The sequence below is a fragment of the Ciconia boyciana genome, chromosome 6, assembly GCF_034638445.1.
Source record: "Ciconia boyciana chromosome 6, ASM3463844v1, whole genome shotgun sequence".
NCBI classification, from domain to species: domain Eukaryota; kingdom Metazoa; phylum Chordata; class Aves; order Ciconiiformes; family Ciconiidae; genus Ciconia; species Ciconia boyciana.
Window position 1 is genome coordinate 11,994,903 of NC_132939.1, and position 17,780 is coordinate 12,012,682.

At 39.5% G+C, this 17,780-nt stretch overlaps 1 protein-coding gene across 3 annotated transcripts in view; it reads left to right on the forward strand.

The window, feature by feature from the left end:
• The window catches only part of GALNT18 (polypeptide N-acetylgalactosaminyltransferase 18), a 253,491-nt gene that overhangs the window by 160,755 nt on the left and 74,956 nt on the right, over window positions 1–17,780 (forward strand). For 2 of the 3 annotated variants that reach the window (XM_072864367.1, XM_072864369.1), the window contains exons 5-7: window positions 8,519–8,702; window positions 9,551–9,748; window positions 12,267–12,381. In XM_072864367.1, coding sequence (XP_072720468.1) covers window positions 8,519–8,702; window positions 9,551–9,748; window positions 12,267–12,381 — 497 coding nt within the window. The remainder of the gene's footprint in view (window positions 1–8,518; window positions 8,703–9,550; window positions 9,749–12,266; window positions 12,382–17,780) is intronic. The other variant, XM_072864368.1, reaches the window with a different exon arrangement.

Genomic DNA, 17,780 nt, shown 5'->3' on the forward strand with positions numbered 1-17,780 from the left:
CTGTATATTGGGGAAAAAAGCCACTTAGATTACTGGAAACAGCTGCTATCCAGCTGGGACTAGAATGCATTTCTCAGGCACTTCTCTTTAACATTTAAAGGTCATTTTACAAATGAATCCAGGAACACCAAGAAATGAAATTACGAACTCAGAATTTTGGCAGTGGTTATTTCAGCAGTGTATCGTATTCACTGTGTCACCTCTAATGCAGGATCTTGGTGCTTGTGTACTTCTCACTTTATGGCCCCTTTCTAAAACTATTGTATCTGAATAAACATCAGAAGTCCTTCTTGCATCAGATGTGATATGAATATCTGATTTCAGTCACAGTGCTTGTTCCTGACCAGGTTTAACCATTGTTGTGATCATGTTATTGTAGCCATAATATATCCAGTAACAGTCCCTAAATGGGAAGCAGTCATACACAGTAAACCGGAGTGGAATGCTGTTCCTGCTGAGATTAATTCAAGCATCCAGCAATTAATGAGTTCAGTGGAACAATTAAGAGTATATAATTACAGGTCTGTGCTTAAAGATATTTTGAAGATTTAAGCAGGTATTGCCACGAAGAGATATGTAGCAGCCCCTGTACCCTTGCTTTGTTGTTTGTATGGCAGTTGGTAACTATTGGCAGTGCTTGGAAAGTCCCCGTTCTGCTTTTAGCTTGTGTTTGCATGTTTACTGGTGTAAGCACACACATGCACAACAGGCTTTTATTGTCAGTTGTGAACTTTCTAATTTGGGAATTTTATAATCTAAAAAAAGACACTTTGTGCTTTTTTAATTAGTCCTGCCTTGCCACATACACTTAAATTCATTAAAGAGCTGGAAGGAGTGTTCACCTGAGAGCAGATTTATTTTCTTTTCCTCTCTTGATGTTAACACTTACTTTTAGTAAGCTCTACTCTGTACTCAGAGGTAAGCATGTGAGTCTCTCCCATTGATAGGGGAACAGAAGGGCTGTGTTTAATTCCTTTGTTGCAATGCATTTCTGTTGACATTGACAGGAGCTCCAGATATGAGCTGCCTCTTAATCCTGACCCAGTGATGTGGATGAGCTCTTGCATCAGCACAGAGTTCTCTGGGCTCCATATGGGCCATGGCTCAAACTGCAGAATCACAGCCTCAGGGAAACCATGCAGTATTAATGTGCTGCCCTGGGATTTGGGAGACCCAGGTTCTACTCCTCCCCTGCTGCAACTTCTGGTGTGACCTTGCAGATTCATCTGGCATCTCAGTTTATCTCTCTGTCTTGCAAAGTGTTGCAAGACACTCTGCTGCTAGAATGGGGGCTCACTGGTACTTAAGACAGGATGCACCTTAGGACAGAAATTGAGTACTGTCTTTGAACAGTACTCAATAAATAATAAAAGGGAAATAAAAGGGATTTACAGCCCTTATTATAAAGACTTTACTACAAGAGAATAGCACTAACAAAAAATAACAGTTGTAATATTTCTTTCTGCAATATCCCCCTCCTCCATAACATGGTGTTCAGCTGCCACAGTTTCCAAAAGATGATTTTCATTGTTATTCCCATACTATTGGGATTTATTAAGATGCAGCAATATTTCTAGGTAGGACTTAATGATTTGGAGGGTGGTATCCCACTTCCATGGCTGGGATTTGAGCTATGCATCATTTAGGAGAAAAACAAAATGAACCCAAGTAGTGTACGTGCCTGTCAGATTGCTCAAGGAATAGCTGCTGGCACAGGTCTCTTCTGCAAAGCCTGTTTTGTGTGCTAGTTTGTGTGCTAGTTTACTGATTACAGTTTTGAAGTGGAATTATTTGCTGGTACATGGTTCTTGTGCTGTCAGATTCCCAGGACCTTACAACCAGCAAGAGGATTCAGTGAAGTGTCCACCTAAGCTCTTTCCCTGCATAGATGTGATGTTTGTGAGAGGACCTGAGAACAGATCAAAGCAGCCCCCATCAAACCCTTTGAAAGCAATGTGTGCTTCCCACTCCTCTGTACTAGATTCTCCTGGGCAATTGAAGGATTGTGTGTTTGTGTGTAGGGGCTGAGAGGGGAAATGTATATTTTTTCTGCCCTTATTGTGGGAGAAGGGTGCTGTTCATGTGCTAAACGAAAGAAATCCTTGGCCTGTAGTCTGAGGTGTGAGCTGGAATGGATTGTTGTAGGCCTCATTTATCTTAATAGACCTGGGGAGGTTTGACAGCAGCTGAGATTTTGGATTGCTGAATGCAGAGGTTGTGACTGTGAAAGTTCATTATGCTATCTGGCTTTACATGTGGATAGCCCGAACTTCTGAGATTAGATTATGCATCTCTGTCAACAGTACAAGTTAGGTATAGTAATGGAGGAGAAGGACTATACTGCTTTTTTGTTTTTGAGGTCTGTCCAAATCAATTCCTTGCATCGCATTGGTAATTTCCCTTGTGTGGTTTATCTATTACCAGATAACATGAGGTTATTAAATACGTGTGCACAGCAGGCCCTTGTTATCTGTTTGTGCATTGTTGCCCTCTGTTGCAAACATTCTATATACACATGTGCATTACAAATGACATGCCTCTATCTGGTTATAAATATTTTCCATTTGGAATTATCTGCTTCTGCTACAGAGATGAGAGGTGATCACTTGAGCATGAAAGATAAGGGGCCAGAGGAAAGGAAAATAAAAATTATGAAGCACTGAGCTGCATACGAAATAAGTGACATAATCCAATGTACAAGCCTATTAGATAAAGTGCAGCAGTTTTTCTTAACACGCCTAGCTGCTGCCATGAATTCAAGTTATTACATGAATTCAGGTTGTTTGCCTGCAGAGTGACTGAGAGGGAAGAGGGGGGGGGTTCTGCAGCAAACCTGGTATAACAGGCTTTCTTTATTTGCCAGAAAGAAAGTTAGCTATGTGAATACATTCTGTTTTTCTAAAGGCTATGAAATCGTTATCAGAAGAGTGGAAAAGCAGCTCTTCCTATTCCTAAGACTTTGGGCCACAAATCATCAGATAAAGAAGATGGAAAAATCTTGGTTTAAAATTAATTGGTTTGTGCAAATCCTGTCTTTTTGCCATTTTACTTGCCTTTCATGCAGAAACAAGATGTACCTAATGAGATGCTCCTAGTATGGCAGCAGCTCTCATGGTGCACTGACTTCTTGTGCTCTGCCAGTTGGCTGTTTTGCCTTGGTGCAAGGCAGCGGATCCCATTCTGACCAACTGCACAGGGCGTTCAGGAAGGCCCTGGGATCCTTGCCAGGAGCAAACTGACCAGTGGTCTCTTGGGTCCGAGCAGGCAGTAGCTCAGCTCTATTCCTGCAGCTGCTGTAATGATTTGCCTTTAAAAGTGTCCTTTATGATCCAAGAAAATATCCAGCATGGTTCTTTACCTGGGGACCAGAGTATGCCTTCTAGGCAGCTCAATGAACACACACAGCTAGAGCTAAAAATAATGAATTGGCAGGATTTTGCCCCTTTCATATAGCATGTCAATCCACAGTTTCTGGCACAGGGAGGGCAACTGTTATGTTAAACCCCATTCTGTATTGAAGAATAATTTCTTTCCCTTCACAGTAAAGGAAGCCATGTTTGTGCCAAGTGCTAAGGTTAAAGAGGGACATGGTAATTCCTGGGCCTTTGACACGGAAATAAATTTTTCCCTAAAGGTAAAAGCACGAGGCTTGTGGAGATGGCAATAACATCCAGTGTCCATTCTGCTGCACCGAAGTCAGCAGGGACTTTTAGGCTTTAGAAAATGCATAAAGCTATGAGAGTGCTTTTATTTATTTATTTATTTATTATTTTAGCTCTGTTGGCAAACTTACAGCTAAGAAGAAGAGTTTTTAAAAGTCTATAAAATGCATCTATCTCAGCAAAGCATGAGTGTCAGACTTTACAAATGTAATTGTTCAGAGAGATGCGAGGACTCATTTAAGCACTCAGAATGGGAGTACATTGAAGCACGAAAGCTATTGGAAGTGAGGCTTAATTGACTGTTCTTTAAGCTACTTCTATGAATGGGAGGCAGTAATTTATTATTTATTACAACATTGTATCAATAACTTTAAAATTTGCAGTCTGGGGACAGATCCGCAGCTGCTGTAGGACCTGAGTCCCATGGGGCTAAGGCACCTTACATCACTGAGCATCTAGCCCGATAACTTCCCAATTTAAGGAGGGTAGAGGCATATAAAACGTAGGCCACTTGCATGCGACTGGATGAAGAGCATGATCTGTAGATGGTTTTCCTTCTGAGAAACTCCCCGGGGCATATGTGAGAAATCTTTTCTATATTGTATGGCCTGCCACAACATCCCAGCGTTCGAAGAGGAGGCAGGACTGTGGTCCAGATCGCCCCTCTGAGCTAGGACTGGCCACTCGCACAAGCCAAGCAAGCTGCAGTATTGCAAGGAGAGCAGTTGCATTGCCAGCACCTCTCTCAAGCCCACCATTCTCTCAGACCATATCCTGAAAGGAAGATGGCTTGTGAAGGGATTTTCGTGAACTAGATGATCCCTTCACATACAATCTCCGTAGTTGTGGGATGGCTGATATCTTCTGACTCCTTATGCTCCCTGCCTCCATCCTGCCCTGCTTCTGGCCCCTTCCTAGGAAGGCAAAGTTGCATGAATTCTTTAGCGCTGTTTTGTTGTGCTGAATAGGGAAACTTGACAAACAAAATCTTTGTGAATTTGTTAAAAACAGACAAACAACCTCTTAGAAGTATTAGAACTTAATTATGTTAATATTAAACATAATTATGGCACATTAATTATGTTTTCTACATTTATGAGGAGAGTTGTGCTGTGCTTTCCAGCCATCTGTACCATATAGAGACAGGTGGTAGAGTGCAACATTTCCAAGCGCCAGATCAGCACCATTTTCCCATTCCATATATGGCTGCTTTTTCTCTCCAATTGCAGATACTCGTTCAGCTTACTCAAATTGAGTCCTTATTTGAGAGATTCTGTGCTGAAAGGCAAACGCATCTATCTTTATAAGCCTATTTGTTTCCATAATTAGAAGCTGAATCAACAGTGTATTGAAGATGACACATTTGCTCATTCCCTTTCTTCTCCCTATGGTGGCATAAAGCAGTGGAGCACAATAATTAATGAAAAAGACTGTTTATTATTCAGGCAACGTATCTGAAGTGGAAAAAAACAGAGCATGGGTTAAAAAGATATTGCTGAAGACCATCAGTGCCATCACAAAGTGTATGATCAGTTCTAGGGCAAGAGTCCCATCATTCAGTCCAGTTGGGCAGGGTGCTCTAAAACTGTCAAAGACAATTGAACTCAGATTTCTTGTGTAAAACTCAGGAAAACATGGAATGCATGAAAAAACCTGACTTAAGTATCCTGCTAGGGCATCTTTATTGTTCTTCCCAAAATAGTGACTTCTTTAGCTTCATTTACATGTCTGCTGTGTCCTGTGGCTGAGTGAAAATGATAAATTATTTTAGTAGACTCATCTTTTCTTCTGGGAGAGTCTGCCCAATAGGTTTTGTAAGACAGAGGGTGTACATAATGATCTGCTCAGCACTCTGCCTTTGCAAAGCAGGGCTAATCTGTTTTAAACAACAAAGGCCAGAAAATGCCTGACTGCAAAATATTGCTTTGTCTCCTGTGGACATGCTACAGAGTAAGTCACTGCTTGTGGGCCAGTATTGAAGATGAGGTAAAATGCAGCACTTTCCTCCACCTCCTGAGGCTGATACTGAAGTCCAGGGAAGGATTCCTCCATACTGACTGACCATGGGTAAGTCTCCAGGGTTCCCCTGAGAGACTCTCAGGCCATTCACTTCTTTTGCAAAAATCTGCCGTGTAACCAGAAAATTAGAAGTGTGTACTGCCTAGTAAATGTCACAGCTATAATGTGCAGCTGAAGTCATGCTGGTGGCAAGCCAAGATTTGGGTTTTGTTCCATTTCCACCTATTTCCGTACTACACCTAGCTATGAAAAAGATTTTATGTTTACTCAAGCTTATAAAGTCAGTCCACGTTAGGAAAAGTATATGACAGGAGTAAGAATAGCCCACTTGCTAAAAATGAAGGTGATTGTGAGAACAGTTGCTTTATCAAGGGTACTGATTTTCAAGTCCTTGATTAGAGCCCGCTTTCCTTTTATATATTTTATACTCAGTGGTGATGCTGCATTGTTGTGGCAAATAAAGCTTCCTGGTATTGCAAAGCTACGAACAGCTACTTACACTGAGAACAAAGCTTTGATCTTCATGTTTTGATATTCACCCTCCACAATGTTACGTTTTGGGAATAGAGGACCGTTTTGCACTATTTTTAGATGGGCACAATTTCAGCAACATAAATGTCTTCTTTTGAATTTAAAGTGCTGTTAGCTCATGGTTGATTTGATAGTTTTGTGCTTGCTACAAATCTCTGTGTTAGGGGATGAACAATAAGAACATGTGGCTTTGCACAAGCATGATAGAAAACCTGAATATGATCTTTTGACTTTATAATGGAAAAAAGTGTATTGATCAAAACGCAGCAAATCTAATACAAAGTAGAATAGTGCTCTATGCTACGTGTGTTAATGCCTCATATTGTTTATTCAAGGTGATGCAGTCATAGATAAACAATTTGAATAGATATTGGCAATATAACGTGGAAAAATTCTAGGAATATATTAAGTCCATTCCTAAAATATAGCTGCAGTTTAAGTACTGTGATGGACATGGTCATCAGATAATTTCTTTTTAATTCTTGTTCTTTATGAAAAACTAAGTATCAGAACTTCTATTTGGTATTTCTCGCTTCCATGCAGAGAGTTCATTTATGCAAAGGTATGGGGCATGCATAGTCCTGCAATGCCAGTGGAACCAGCTGCAAGAGTATCACGCCTGGTGGCTATCTGACAGTCTTTACAAAGAGGGGTGAATTAAGGAGTCTTTGTACTTGACCGTCTTGTCCTTTCCTCCATATCCTCAGAGAAGTAGGTCCGCTAAGGTCATATGGGTTTTAACAGTCTTTAGGTTAGAGGACCCCTTATGAAACAGCTCTGTTCCTCTTTGTCAGCCTGAGAGAGGACACATCCACCTCCTTTCCAAGGATGAACATTTAATGTGGCTAATAAAGTGTGCTTGCTTTTCATTTTCTGTTGCATTAAGCATTCTAGTGTGCATGTTGTCCAGATCTGTTTGAGGCAACCGGTTCCCAGAGCGGCTGGCTTATCATGTTGAGAATCTACCTGGGCTCAATGCAGAAATGTCCCCCTGGAGCGTAGCTAGGAGCAGATTGCACTGCTAATGCCAGCAAAACAGTAGAAGAGAAAGTCTCATTGGTTAGGTTTAAAAGAAAAACCCTGTTGGATTTTATTGAGAAGAAATTTGGGCCAGCCAACATGGCAGAAGTTGTACTCCCTCCCACACTGCTGACTACGGGGTGCTGCTCCTTCCTCTGCTGGGCTCTGGTGCGATCCCTCATCTGATGCAGCCTCCCCTCAGCTCAGTGCCCCAAGGCGTTAGGTACTGGCCAAATGCAGAGAAAAAGAAAACTGCTGTTCTCTAGAGTTTAAAGTCTAAATAGACTGAAAAGAAGAAATAAGTGTGGTGATCCCATTTTGCAGATGGGGAATTGATTATGGAGAAGTTAAGTGGCTTGCTCAAGATTTCACAGAAAGGGCTAGGCAGCGTTGAGCTTTTAATGCAGATTTGATGATATCGAGTTCGGCATCATAACCACAGGAGCATTATTCTGCATCACAGCAAAGACATTTCTGGATTTGTGGAGAGATTTGGAGGAAAGAGAACTTACTAACACCAAGGGAATTCTGAATGGCACCATAACATAAACAGAACATAGCAATGCTAGAACATGCTAATAAGGAATAGTAGTGAACAGTGTTTTCAGTTAATAATAATAATGAACAGCATATTTCAGCTCTACCTATTGGATTTTCTCATGCAGTGGTCTTTAAACCAGAGATACAATAACTGTTGATTAAAAAGTTATCATATTTTAATTAGGAATTATTCTCCTCCAGTACTTTTACTGGTCTTTGACCTCCTGAGAAAAGAGCAGAAGTCATGGAACTTTTTAGTATAGATAGAAAAGAGTTGTTGAATGTTAAAAAGAAAAGTGGAAAAAGGATAAATAATTCATTTTATTCTTACTTTTTTTTCTTGAAATATCGGTAAGGAAAGTTCATGGACAATACTTGGGCATATTTTTCTGGAACTATAAGATAGTTATCTTGTTTGTTGCTACCGTAACATAATATGCACTTATGTAGCTGTGGTACTTTATGACTGAGTGCTTTATTTTGTGGCATGTTGAACAGTGGCAGGATTCTGATGTCAGTCATGTAGGCTAAATAGTTACACTTGGAATTTTTTATTACTATATAATTTATGGTCCTTCTACTTTTTGTTTACCTTGTTTTGGACTTGACTATTTGAGCATTCTTAGTAGTTAAATTGAAAGGGAGTATTTCCATGTATGAAGACTCCTGTTTTGCTGAAAGAACAGGTTTTTACATCTTGTCGAGCTGATACTTCTTGTTAACATCTAATTCTTTCCTATCCACAGAAGAACTCAAGGAGAAACTAAAGAAGTATGTCGATGAAGTGAATGCCCGTAAGCCTGGTTTCATCAAGGTTGTTCGACACAGCAAACAAGAGGGGCTGATTCGATCTCGAGTTAGTGGGTGGAGAATAGCCACAGCACCAGTAGTCGCTCTCTTTGATGCCCATGTGGAATTCAATGTGGGATGGTATGTGTCTCAAATTTCTCTGCCCAAGGGACCTTTTCCAATCACTGTTTATAAATTACTGAATGGTGTTTCTCTTGCATATAGAGGATGAATTAGCATTCTGATCTTTTTAATGAAGATTCAGACACAATCATGGACACAAGCATGAAAAATGTATTTCTGCTGTGTAACATAATCTAGATCCATTTTTATAGTGTGAGTTATCTGCTGATCTAATTAAAATGTATTCAAACTGTATTGGAAAACTGCACGTTAAAAACATCCTCCGATAATGTAGCCCTTTGCCCATAGGGGCAAATTTATCTTCTTTTAATTAAAAGCATTGTGTTTCTTTTATTGTAAACAAAGAAGTGTCATTTTGGCACTGAAGTTGCTGCTCTGTGCAAAAGTAGCACGTAACTAAACCCATGTATTTTAACTTTTTCAGTCTGGATTTAATATCTCTGTTGCTTCTTGAGTAAAAAAGATGGTAAAAAGGCAGGAGCTTCTGTCCCTAGGATAGATCTATTATTAACTCTGATTTTGATGTCCTTGATAATATTGAGAGCCTGAAGTTATCATTATTTGGTAGCAAGGGTGTAAATGCTCTGTGATATGCAGATACTCATTTCTTCCGTTCACCAGCTAACATCAAGGTTAATAATAGGGCATCCTAGATAAAATATTGCAGTGTGTTATTTTGGGGCAGATCCTGCTCTGTCAAAACTACATCTGAAAGCAAAGGGAGCTCTGAATAGGTAACAGCTATAGATTTGCCCTTTCTGAAATATACAGCATAAGCTGCTATTTCCATCAGTCCTACGCTTCTATTGACGTAGTTTTAATAGGGTTTTTTTTCTTTTTTTTAGGGCTGAACCAGTGCTCACTAGGATAAAAGAAAACAGAAAAAGAGTCATTTCTCCATCATTTGATAACATTAAGTATGATAATTTTGAAATAGAGGAGTATCCCCTCTCAGCGCAGGGGTTTGACTGGGAGCTGTGGTGCCGATACCTGAACCCTCCTAAGTCATGGTGGAAACTGGAGAACACAACTGCTCCAATAAGGTAACATGCAACTGTGACCTAGATTAGTGTGTCACTGGCAATGCTCATTTAGATAGGACAGATGGTGAGTGGTCTCAGCTATGTAATAGGTTTTACCGACTGTAATGTTAAATTAGATGTTAAATTAGTTAAATGTCCTTGAGCTGTCCTCTTCAGCTTTCGTCCTTGACCCCTACACAGTCATCAAGAAAACTGTTGTTTTCAGTGGATCTTTTTAAATAGGTTTCCTTCTTACTAGCATGGGGCAAAACACATAGCCGAAGTGAAATGGTAGACTTGAATGCTCAGCAGCACTGCCTTCTCCAAATGTCTTGTCTGCTAATTTAGTGGTAATGGGCCAGAAACAGATTTTTCTTTACAAAAGCATTATATAAACAGAACTGATCTGACAGTTGTATTCTTTATAATACTGTCACATAGATTTACAGCTGTGTTATGTCCTAGGAGTTCATGCTGGTCCACTGATAGTGTGTGAGCAAAGACTGTATTAGATCCTTGCTTTGGTACAATCTAGCTCTGTACTTTCTTATCATGTCTAGAGTATTGTTAGGCTGGAACATCTCTGGGAGAGGAGTAGATGCCTCTGAATCCCCTCAGCAGCTCTGCTGAGATTCCAGACCTTTCTTCTGGCTATGAATTCATACCAAGGAGGTCACTGGTACCTATACTCTAGCTCTCTGCAGAAAGAAAGTATGAAGACTGTTTTCACCAGCTGCAAAGCAGAACCTTAAATAGCAGTGGCAGCATGGAGGGGTCATCACTACCAATCAGTTTCCATGCAGTCAGTGTAAGGGGTATCTTTCATCCAGTAGTTCTGTCTTCTCAGGCAGACAGCTTTTTTCAGGAGTTGTCAGCTTAAACACTCTGAACTGCACTGACCCACATGCTGGTCGTTAGAACAGGACTCAGAATTGGAAAGTAGGAGATAAAAATTCACAGGTTAGCCACAGACATATGTAAAAAGGGGTGTAATTTTTCACGTCATTAGAAATGGTTATCAGTGCTAATGAGCTCTTGTTAACATTATGAAAATGCTTTGAAATACTCTACTAAGTCCTGGAGAGGCAAACCTCCTATATTAATTATTGTGACTTTTTAAATTAAAAGTATTTAAGCTCAGAATAAAGAGCAAATCTACTTTTCCATTTTACCCCAAAACTCTGTTCTATGTGAGGATTGTGGAGTGAATGTCCTTTATGAATATTGGATGTTTATATTTGTTCCCTAGCCCTTTCCCTGGCACCTTTTATTCAGCGCAATACACTGCATGTGTGTGCTGCATAATTAAAACAAACAAACAAAAAGCCACATGTATTGATTGATGGCTTCTATCATGCCTCCAATATGCTTCTAGAATTATAACAAAGGGAAGCAGGTACTCCGAAAAATACTTTAAAAGCAACACCAAAAGCAAGAGTACTTTGTCATAAAAGAAGCATAATTTTTGAAGTTACATTAACTGCTATTTTCTTCATTAATAAATACATCAGAAACAGTCTTTCATTGTTATAAAATGGGTTCTATAGCACTTCAAGTTAAAGGCATAAATGTATAATTTCTGTAGAATTGTACAATTTGTGATTAAGACATCCTATAATCTGTTTGAAAGCGGATGTCTACACTTATTGCAGCTTGAATGTTCCCAGTAAATGCAGGATGATGTCCCCTGTCCTGCTAATAAATATCCTGTTGTTACCAGAGTTCCTGATACCAGCATAATATCAGAAAAGACATTTTTATTTCTTCCCATTGTGGATTATAAGGTAGGAGGAAAAGGAAAAAGGCTAAATTAGTCTGTATTCTTCTCCACTGCATCTCATAAAGGTAAAATTGTACTCTCTGTGCCTGAACTCTTACCTTCTTAAGACTGGCTCTGCATAGTAGAAGTTGGTTAGTTCAGGTCATGACATAAATAGAGCTTACTGATTCAGTAAAGATATGTGACTTGTTTAAATTTGGCTCAGGACAATGGACTAATGTTACAGTATGCTGGTAAGGGCAGACATTTCTTGATTCTGTATTGCAAAACCTTATCTGGATGTTCCTATTCAAGAAATAATTTATTTTACATAAGCTTACAGACACAAGTTTTCTTAGCTGTAGATGAACCTAGCTTCTGGCTAAACACACAAAACTGTGCATTGTTGGGTATTCTTGTTAATTATCACAGAGAAGAAACCTGAGGACTTAGCAGGGACAGAGACTAGACTGGCTGGTGCCTCAGAAACAAAGGTGGGGCTCCTGGGTCTAGTATTGTTAGCACTGAAATCCTACCTGTTCTGGTGAATATGTTTGTCCAATAATTTTGAGTCTATTATCCTTCAGTGGTGCTTATTTCACCACAGAATCAATAACATTAGAAGACAAAGCTGAATAAATCTGTTTGAGAAACACCTCCCTAAGAATCTGTCTTGATGCACCATTTGACCCAGCAATTCTAAATATAATCTATTTCTGAATAATAAAATTGTTCATATTCTATCTGCTAATTTTGGTTGCTGCTGGTTTATTCTTCCAGAAGTCCTGCATTGATTGGATGCTTCATAGTAGATAGAGAATATTTCCAAGAGATTGGCTTACTCGATGAAGGCATGGAAGTATACGGAGGAGAGAATGTGGAGCTTGGAATCAGGGTAAGGAACATAACCAACCAACAGTGGTGGCTTACATTTAAAATACAGCTTGTTTCTTATTGCGGGGGAAAAAAACAGTCAAAAACGTATGGATGATGGCATGCAAAGGAGATCCACAGCTCTGTAGTAGTATAAATTGTATTTGAGGAGGGAGGGGAAAAAGGAGCAAAAGCTCCTATATCTTTTTAAAGAACTTATCTGCGACAAGGATAGAATTACAGAATTTGGTATTATTCTTCTGTTCAAGTAACAATGCTAGAATTCTGCAGAGATGATACCTAACACTCCGTGCTTACCTGTGATCCCAGACTTGGTAAAGAGGATAGTTTCTCACAGTCGTAATGGGAAAAGCCTTTCTAGATTACTTGGTTTATTTAAATTAGGAAAATCACTGTGGAACAAACTGGACTATATAGGCATTTATGCTGCCTTCCCTCTGGAGGGCAATTAAGATATTAATAAAGTGCATAAGTGCACGTATTTTCTTCTTCCGTCATACACTCTTCATCTGTTCACTATCATAGAATCATATAGGTTGGAAAGGACCTTTAAGATCATTGAGTCCAACCATTAACCTAGCACTGCCAAGTCCACCACTAAACCATGTCCCTAAGCGCCACATGTACACATCTTTTAAATACCTCCAGGGATGGTGACTCAGCCACTTCCCTGGGCAGCCTGTTCCAGTGCTTGATAACCCTTTCAGTGAAGAAATTTTTCCTAATATCCAATCTAAAATATGCAGTATTGTGTGTGATTTGTGTACTTCTTTCTATATCTCTTTACATCTAAATACCATTCTGAAAGTACAGGGCTGTTCTGTTTGAGACTCTTTCAGGTTTTTGATACAAGATAAATTCTTAGGTAGATAGGTGGTACTGGAAAATGCTATGATGTGTGTTACAAAATTAAATTCTGAACTCTGCTATGAAATGTTAGTGGAAGCTTGTATTTTGTGCTTTTTAGTTGCCAGAATAAAAGCATTGTATAACAATACAATAGGAAAAAAAGGAATTTATTTTAAAAATATAGAATTCTCTGCTGAGACTATGAGATACAACAAAAAATACTCATTTTTACTTCTGGGTTCCTGAAACTCTTTTTCACCTACCTGTCAGAGATAAAGTGTTATTGCAGCAAGAGTAAAGCGCAGGTCCCCTCTCAGTTACATTAGAGCACAGTTTTAAGGAAAGGGAGAGAGAAATGCAAGACTGCTTCTTTTAATAACACCATTCTCCTCACTGTGAGGCCAGAGAGCCGCCTTCTGTTCCTGAGACTTGATTTTGCAGCTCAGTGTTGTGATGAGTTGAAAATTAGCGTCACTTTGATTTTTCTTTTCTTTTTTCAACTGACAAAACTGTTGTCTCCTTGTGAGTGCAAGGAATTTTCTCTAGTTTTGCATCATGAGATATATGCTGTCCAGTCCACTGTACTTAGCCTTGCAGAAGTTGACTGGGAAGAGTACTTCGACAGACAAGACCGGAGAGAAACAAATCTCTGCATAATTGAAATTTTGGAGTAGACCCGATCCCTGGAATAAGGCCCAACGCTGCTCTGATTCCTTACGGCTTTTTGTCTGTCTCCAGGGAAGCAGTGCCTGACCTACATAAAATACTTTCATCTGTAACAGATTGTAGTGTGCAAGGTAGCATAATGTATGCTGCCTCATCTGACTTTATCCTGACTTGGATCTGTGTTCCTGGCTATATCAAAACAAATTACTGAGCTGTAATTTTTTTGGTTTATTACCAACTCTTCTCACAATTTTCAGCATATCTCAGATAATACCAGGATGAATATAAATGTGCAGTGCCATATTAGAGCTTCTGGGAAGCACAGTATTATTTCTACAGATGTTAAGCTTGAAAAGCAAGCTCCTTCCCTCAGCCACCTGCCTCTGGCACACACCTGGGGCCATACACGTGTCTTGGTAAAATACAGGTGGCTGCTTCTAATGTGCTCTCATATTATGGTTGGCAGCCATGTCATTCAGGTGCATCCTAAGCACTTGTCCGTAGAGGTGGAGCTCCCAGGGGCTGCCTTTCATTTCCTTTAGATAGGGGCATGTGGAAAACGGTAGTCAGCAGGTGATTTCAGGCCAGATGGTCTGTCTCTGCTGCCGAACTACATTTTCATCTCTGCAGCACCAAATAGTCATCTCTAGATTACTTGTGTTGCTTTCAACTGCGAGGCCTACGATGAATCACTTAATAAAGACAGTAATTGTTCTGCAAAAACTACATTATAATTACAGTATCAGTGCAATAAATGTTTCTGTTTTAAAATTAGGCTTTCCAATCCATGACTACAGATTGCTCACTGTGCTTCATCTTTCATTGCTATTTTCCTTTTTTAAGAGGTATCTAGTATTCTTTTGTGTGATATGCATTATCATGCAGGGGTGGATAAGCAGACAACGTGTGCCCAAACTGGCCTGGTATCCAGGCTAGCCAAGAAGTATGATGTTGTGTATCACATTCTCTGATATGTTGGAGTTGATATCTAGTGAAATTTCCTTGATTTTTTTCATGGCTTGAGTTTCTAAGCAAATTTCACACAGCCTGTTCCCATTCTTTGCAGCATTTAGGCACTGGAAGTCAATTCTTTCATTGGGAAATTGTATGCATAAGCATGTAAGAGCAAACATCTACAGGAACAGGAGAGGTTACTTTCAACTACAGAAATAGCAGCAAGAGTTAGGATCATTTGAGCTACCGGTTTATCTTAGACACACTAAGTAGAACATGGTCCCATGTCCTTGTATTACTAATTTTGTTCCAGAGGATGTAAAACTACTGTGAGCCAAACTCCTATGCAGACCAGCTGCAGCATCATGTGATGACAGGACTGGCTAAATTGCTATCTCTGTGCCTATGCACAGAGTCAAAGCCTTATCCTCCATTTGCTTCGTTAGCAGCTGCATCTTCAGTGATGTGAGATAAGATTTAATCTCTCAGCTGAGATGCTGCTGAGAAGCAAAGTCTACCTATTTAGGATTTCTTTTCATTATAAAGGAGAAACCATTACTGTGTCTTCTAAAATCTTGAAACGGTTTGTTTTCAGCTGAACTGTTGGGGTTTTCACTGTGCAGGGACAGGAATTAGACCCTGACAAAATGGGACTTATCCCAGTATCCTCTCCTAGGAGGTATTTTTGTCACATCATCATCTGCGCAAATATCTAGTTATTTGTGTTACATGAGTGCAAGAAAACCCACAACTATTGGAAACTGTGTCTGAAGCATCCATTGTTGGTAAACCATAACAAGCCACATAAAACAGGTCTTTGATTGGAGGATTATTTTATTGACTCTGATGAATTAGTTTCTCTACTCAGCTCTATTAATCTCTACTTTGGTGTATTATTCTAACTTCTAAGAATTTTTACCCTTGTCTGTGGCTTGGTAATAACATTTGTAAAATATTAAACATATATTATTAAATAAATATTAATAGAGTTCTGTTGCCTTGAGCTAGAAGCTGACAGAAGAGTTCAAAATATGAATGCATTTTGAATCTTAGAAGCAACGCTGTATTTTCTCCTCAAGCAAATATTTTCTTGCAAAGCTATTTATTTGCCCCATAAGAAGGTAAAGACAGGCTGGTTGATGCAAGACTTGACAGCATCCTTTTTTAGCAGCTCGGTCACTTTATCTGGGATTTTTGAAAGATTCGTTTACTGTGCCCCAGAATCATATGCTCAAATTCACGTTAGGATGAGTAATGCTTCTTTTTGGTTTATGGTCAGTCATTCCCAATTGAATGGACTTAAGTGTGCTTTTAAGAGACCAGATTGCATTTGGAGGGCAAACTGGAATCACATTGCTTATCCAAGAGACCAAATAGGAACTGTGTTGGTAACTGCCTTATAGCGGAAACAGAATGTGAGTGTAAGGCTGGCGTTTCTCACTGTTATTGGGGCTCTGCTTCTGGGTCGTGCTTGCACAAGCAGTACTCATAGTTACAGAAGCCCCTACAAATCCATTGCAATCAATTAGATGCAATCAATTAGATGCAATCAATTAGATCCTGCATTAGATGGTTCAAGTCTAATTTTCAGTAGGCTTCTTGAGGGCTTATTACAATTCTTGCTGAAGTCAGCAGAAGATTTTCTGTCAAGAGCAAGCCTTTAGCAATCATTTTGTCTTTTAAAGCAGCCTACGTGTTTGATAAAGCTTCCAAATATCTGTTACAACAAACTTAGTTGTACCACTTTTAGGGATGCCTGAACAAGTATTCAGTGATTTGCCTCAGGTCACGGACTAAGTCATCATCAGAGTCAAGGGAATATAAGCCCAGGCTTTGACTTAGAGTAATTACATATGTCACAAAGACTTTGTGCTTGCAGATGAATTTGTGTTCGCAGGGATATAATGGCCGTGTTAAATGTGTAAGAGGAAATTTTGTTAGAAGGTAATAGCTCTTTAAGGGAAAAGGAATGGATCTTGCTCCCACTAAACAATATATCAGGACTTTCCTCCTGGGTCAGCTGATGTAAAATTGCATTTATAGTTCAGACTGAGTATGGTACGCTACTTTTATACAGTATATTGCCATAGTGAAATTAGTTGTATTTGCAATAAAATAACATTATAATAAACATATGTTTCATTTCTTGTTAGTATGGCAGTTTGTCTGTAGAACTTACGTGAAGCTGATGCTGATGCTTTTTCTGTTGGTGCAGAACTAGAGGAATGCAGTTTTTGAACAGAGATGCAGAAATTAGTTATTTGACCAGAAAATAGTCCCAGTGTTCTTTTGGGGTTTTTTTGAAGGTGCTTTTGGTGCTAACTAGCTATCTTTTTTTTCTTTTCCTTTTTTAACCTCCCCCCCCTCCCAGCTTCTGGAATCATGATTCTTCATTGCTGACTAGTTAACCCAGTCTCTCTCATATGGTGCATAGAAGCCTATTGCAGGCTTACATGCCCAGTCATTTCCAACCCAAAGTGTTTGTGTATCCCAACTGTTTCTCACCTGAGATCTCTTTCTTATAATATGCCCTTGCAAGAGTGTTCTTTTTGATAATCATGAGCAAGTGCAGATATTTAGATTTGCCCCCAAATCTCCATATTTATATGAAAACATTTTGGACTTTTTCCTCTTTCCCTAGAAGTTTCCAGCAATTTTACCTGTCAGTGTTTCTAATACAGGCCATGAATTACATGAAATCGTGAATATATTACATGTAAATAGATGTCCGTTTTCATTGAGGAAAGCCTTTGCACAGTGTACAAGTTAGGGTGTAGTTTCGCAACACATAGGCTTAAACAGCTACACTGGTTTACATTTTCTCCTTCTTCTCCTGCCATCCTCTTGTTCTCACTCTTGCAGCAGACCAGTGCTTTGGCTCTGCCAGCATAGTTGTCTGAATGGCTGCCCTGTACCCACGGTCTCTGAACA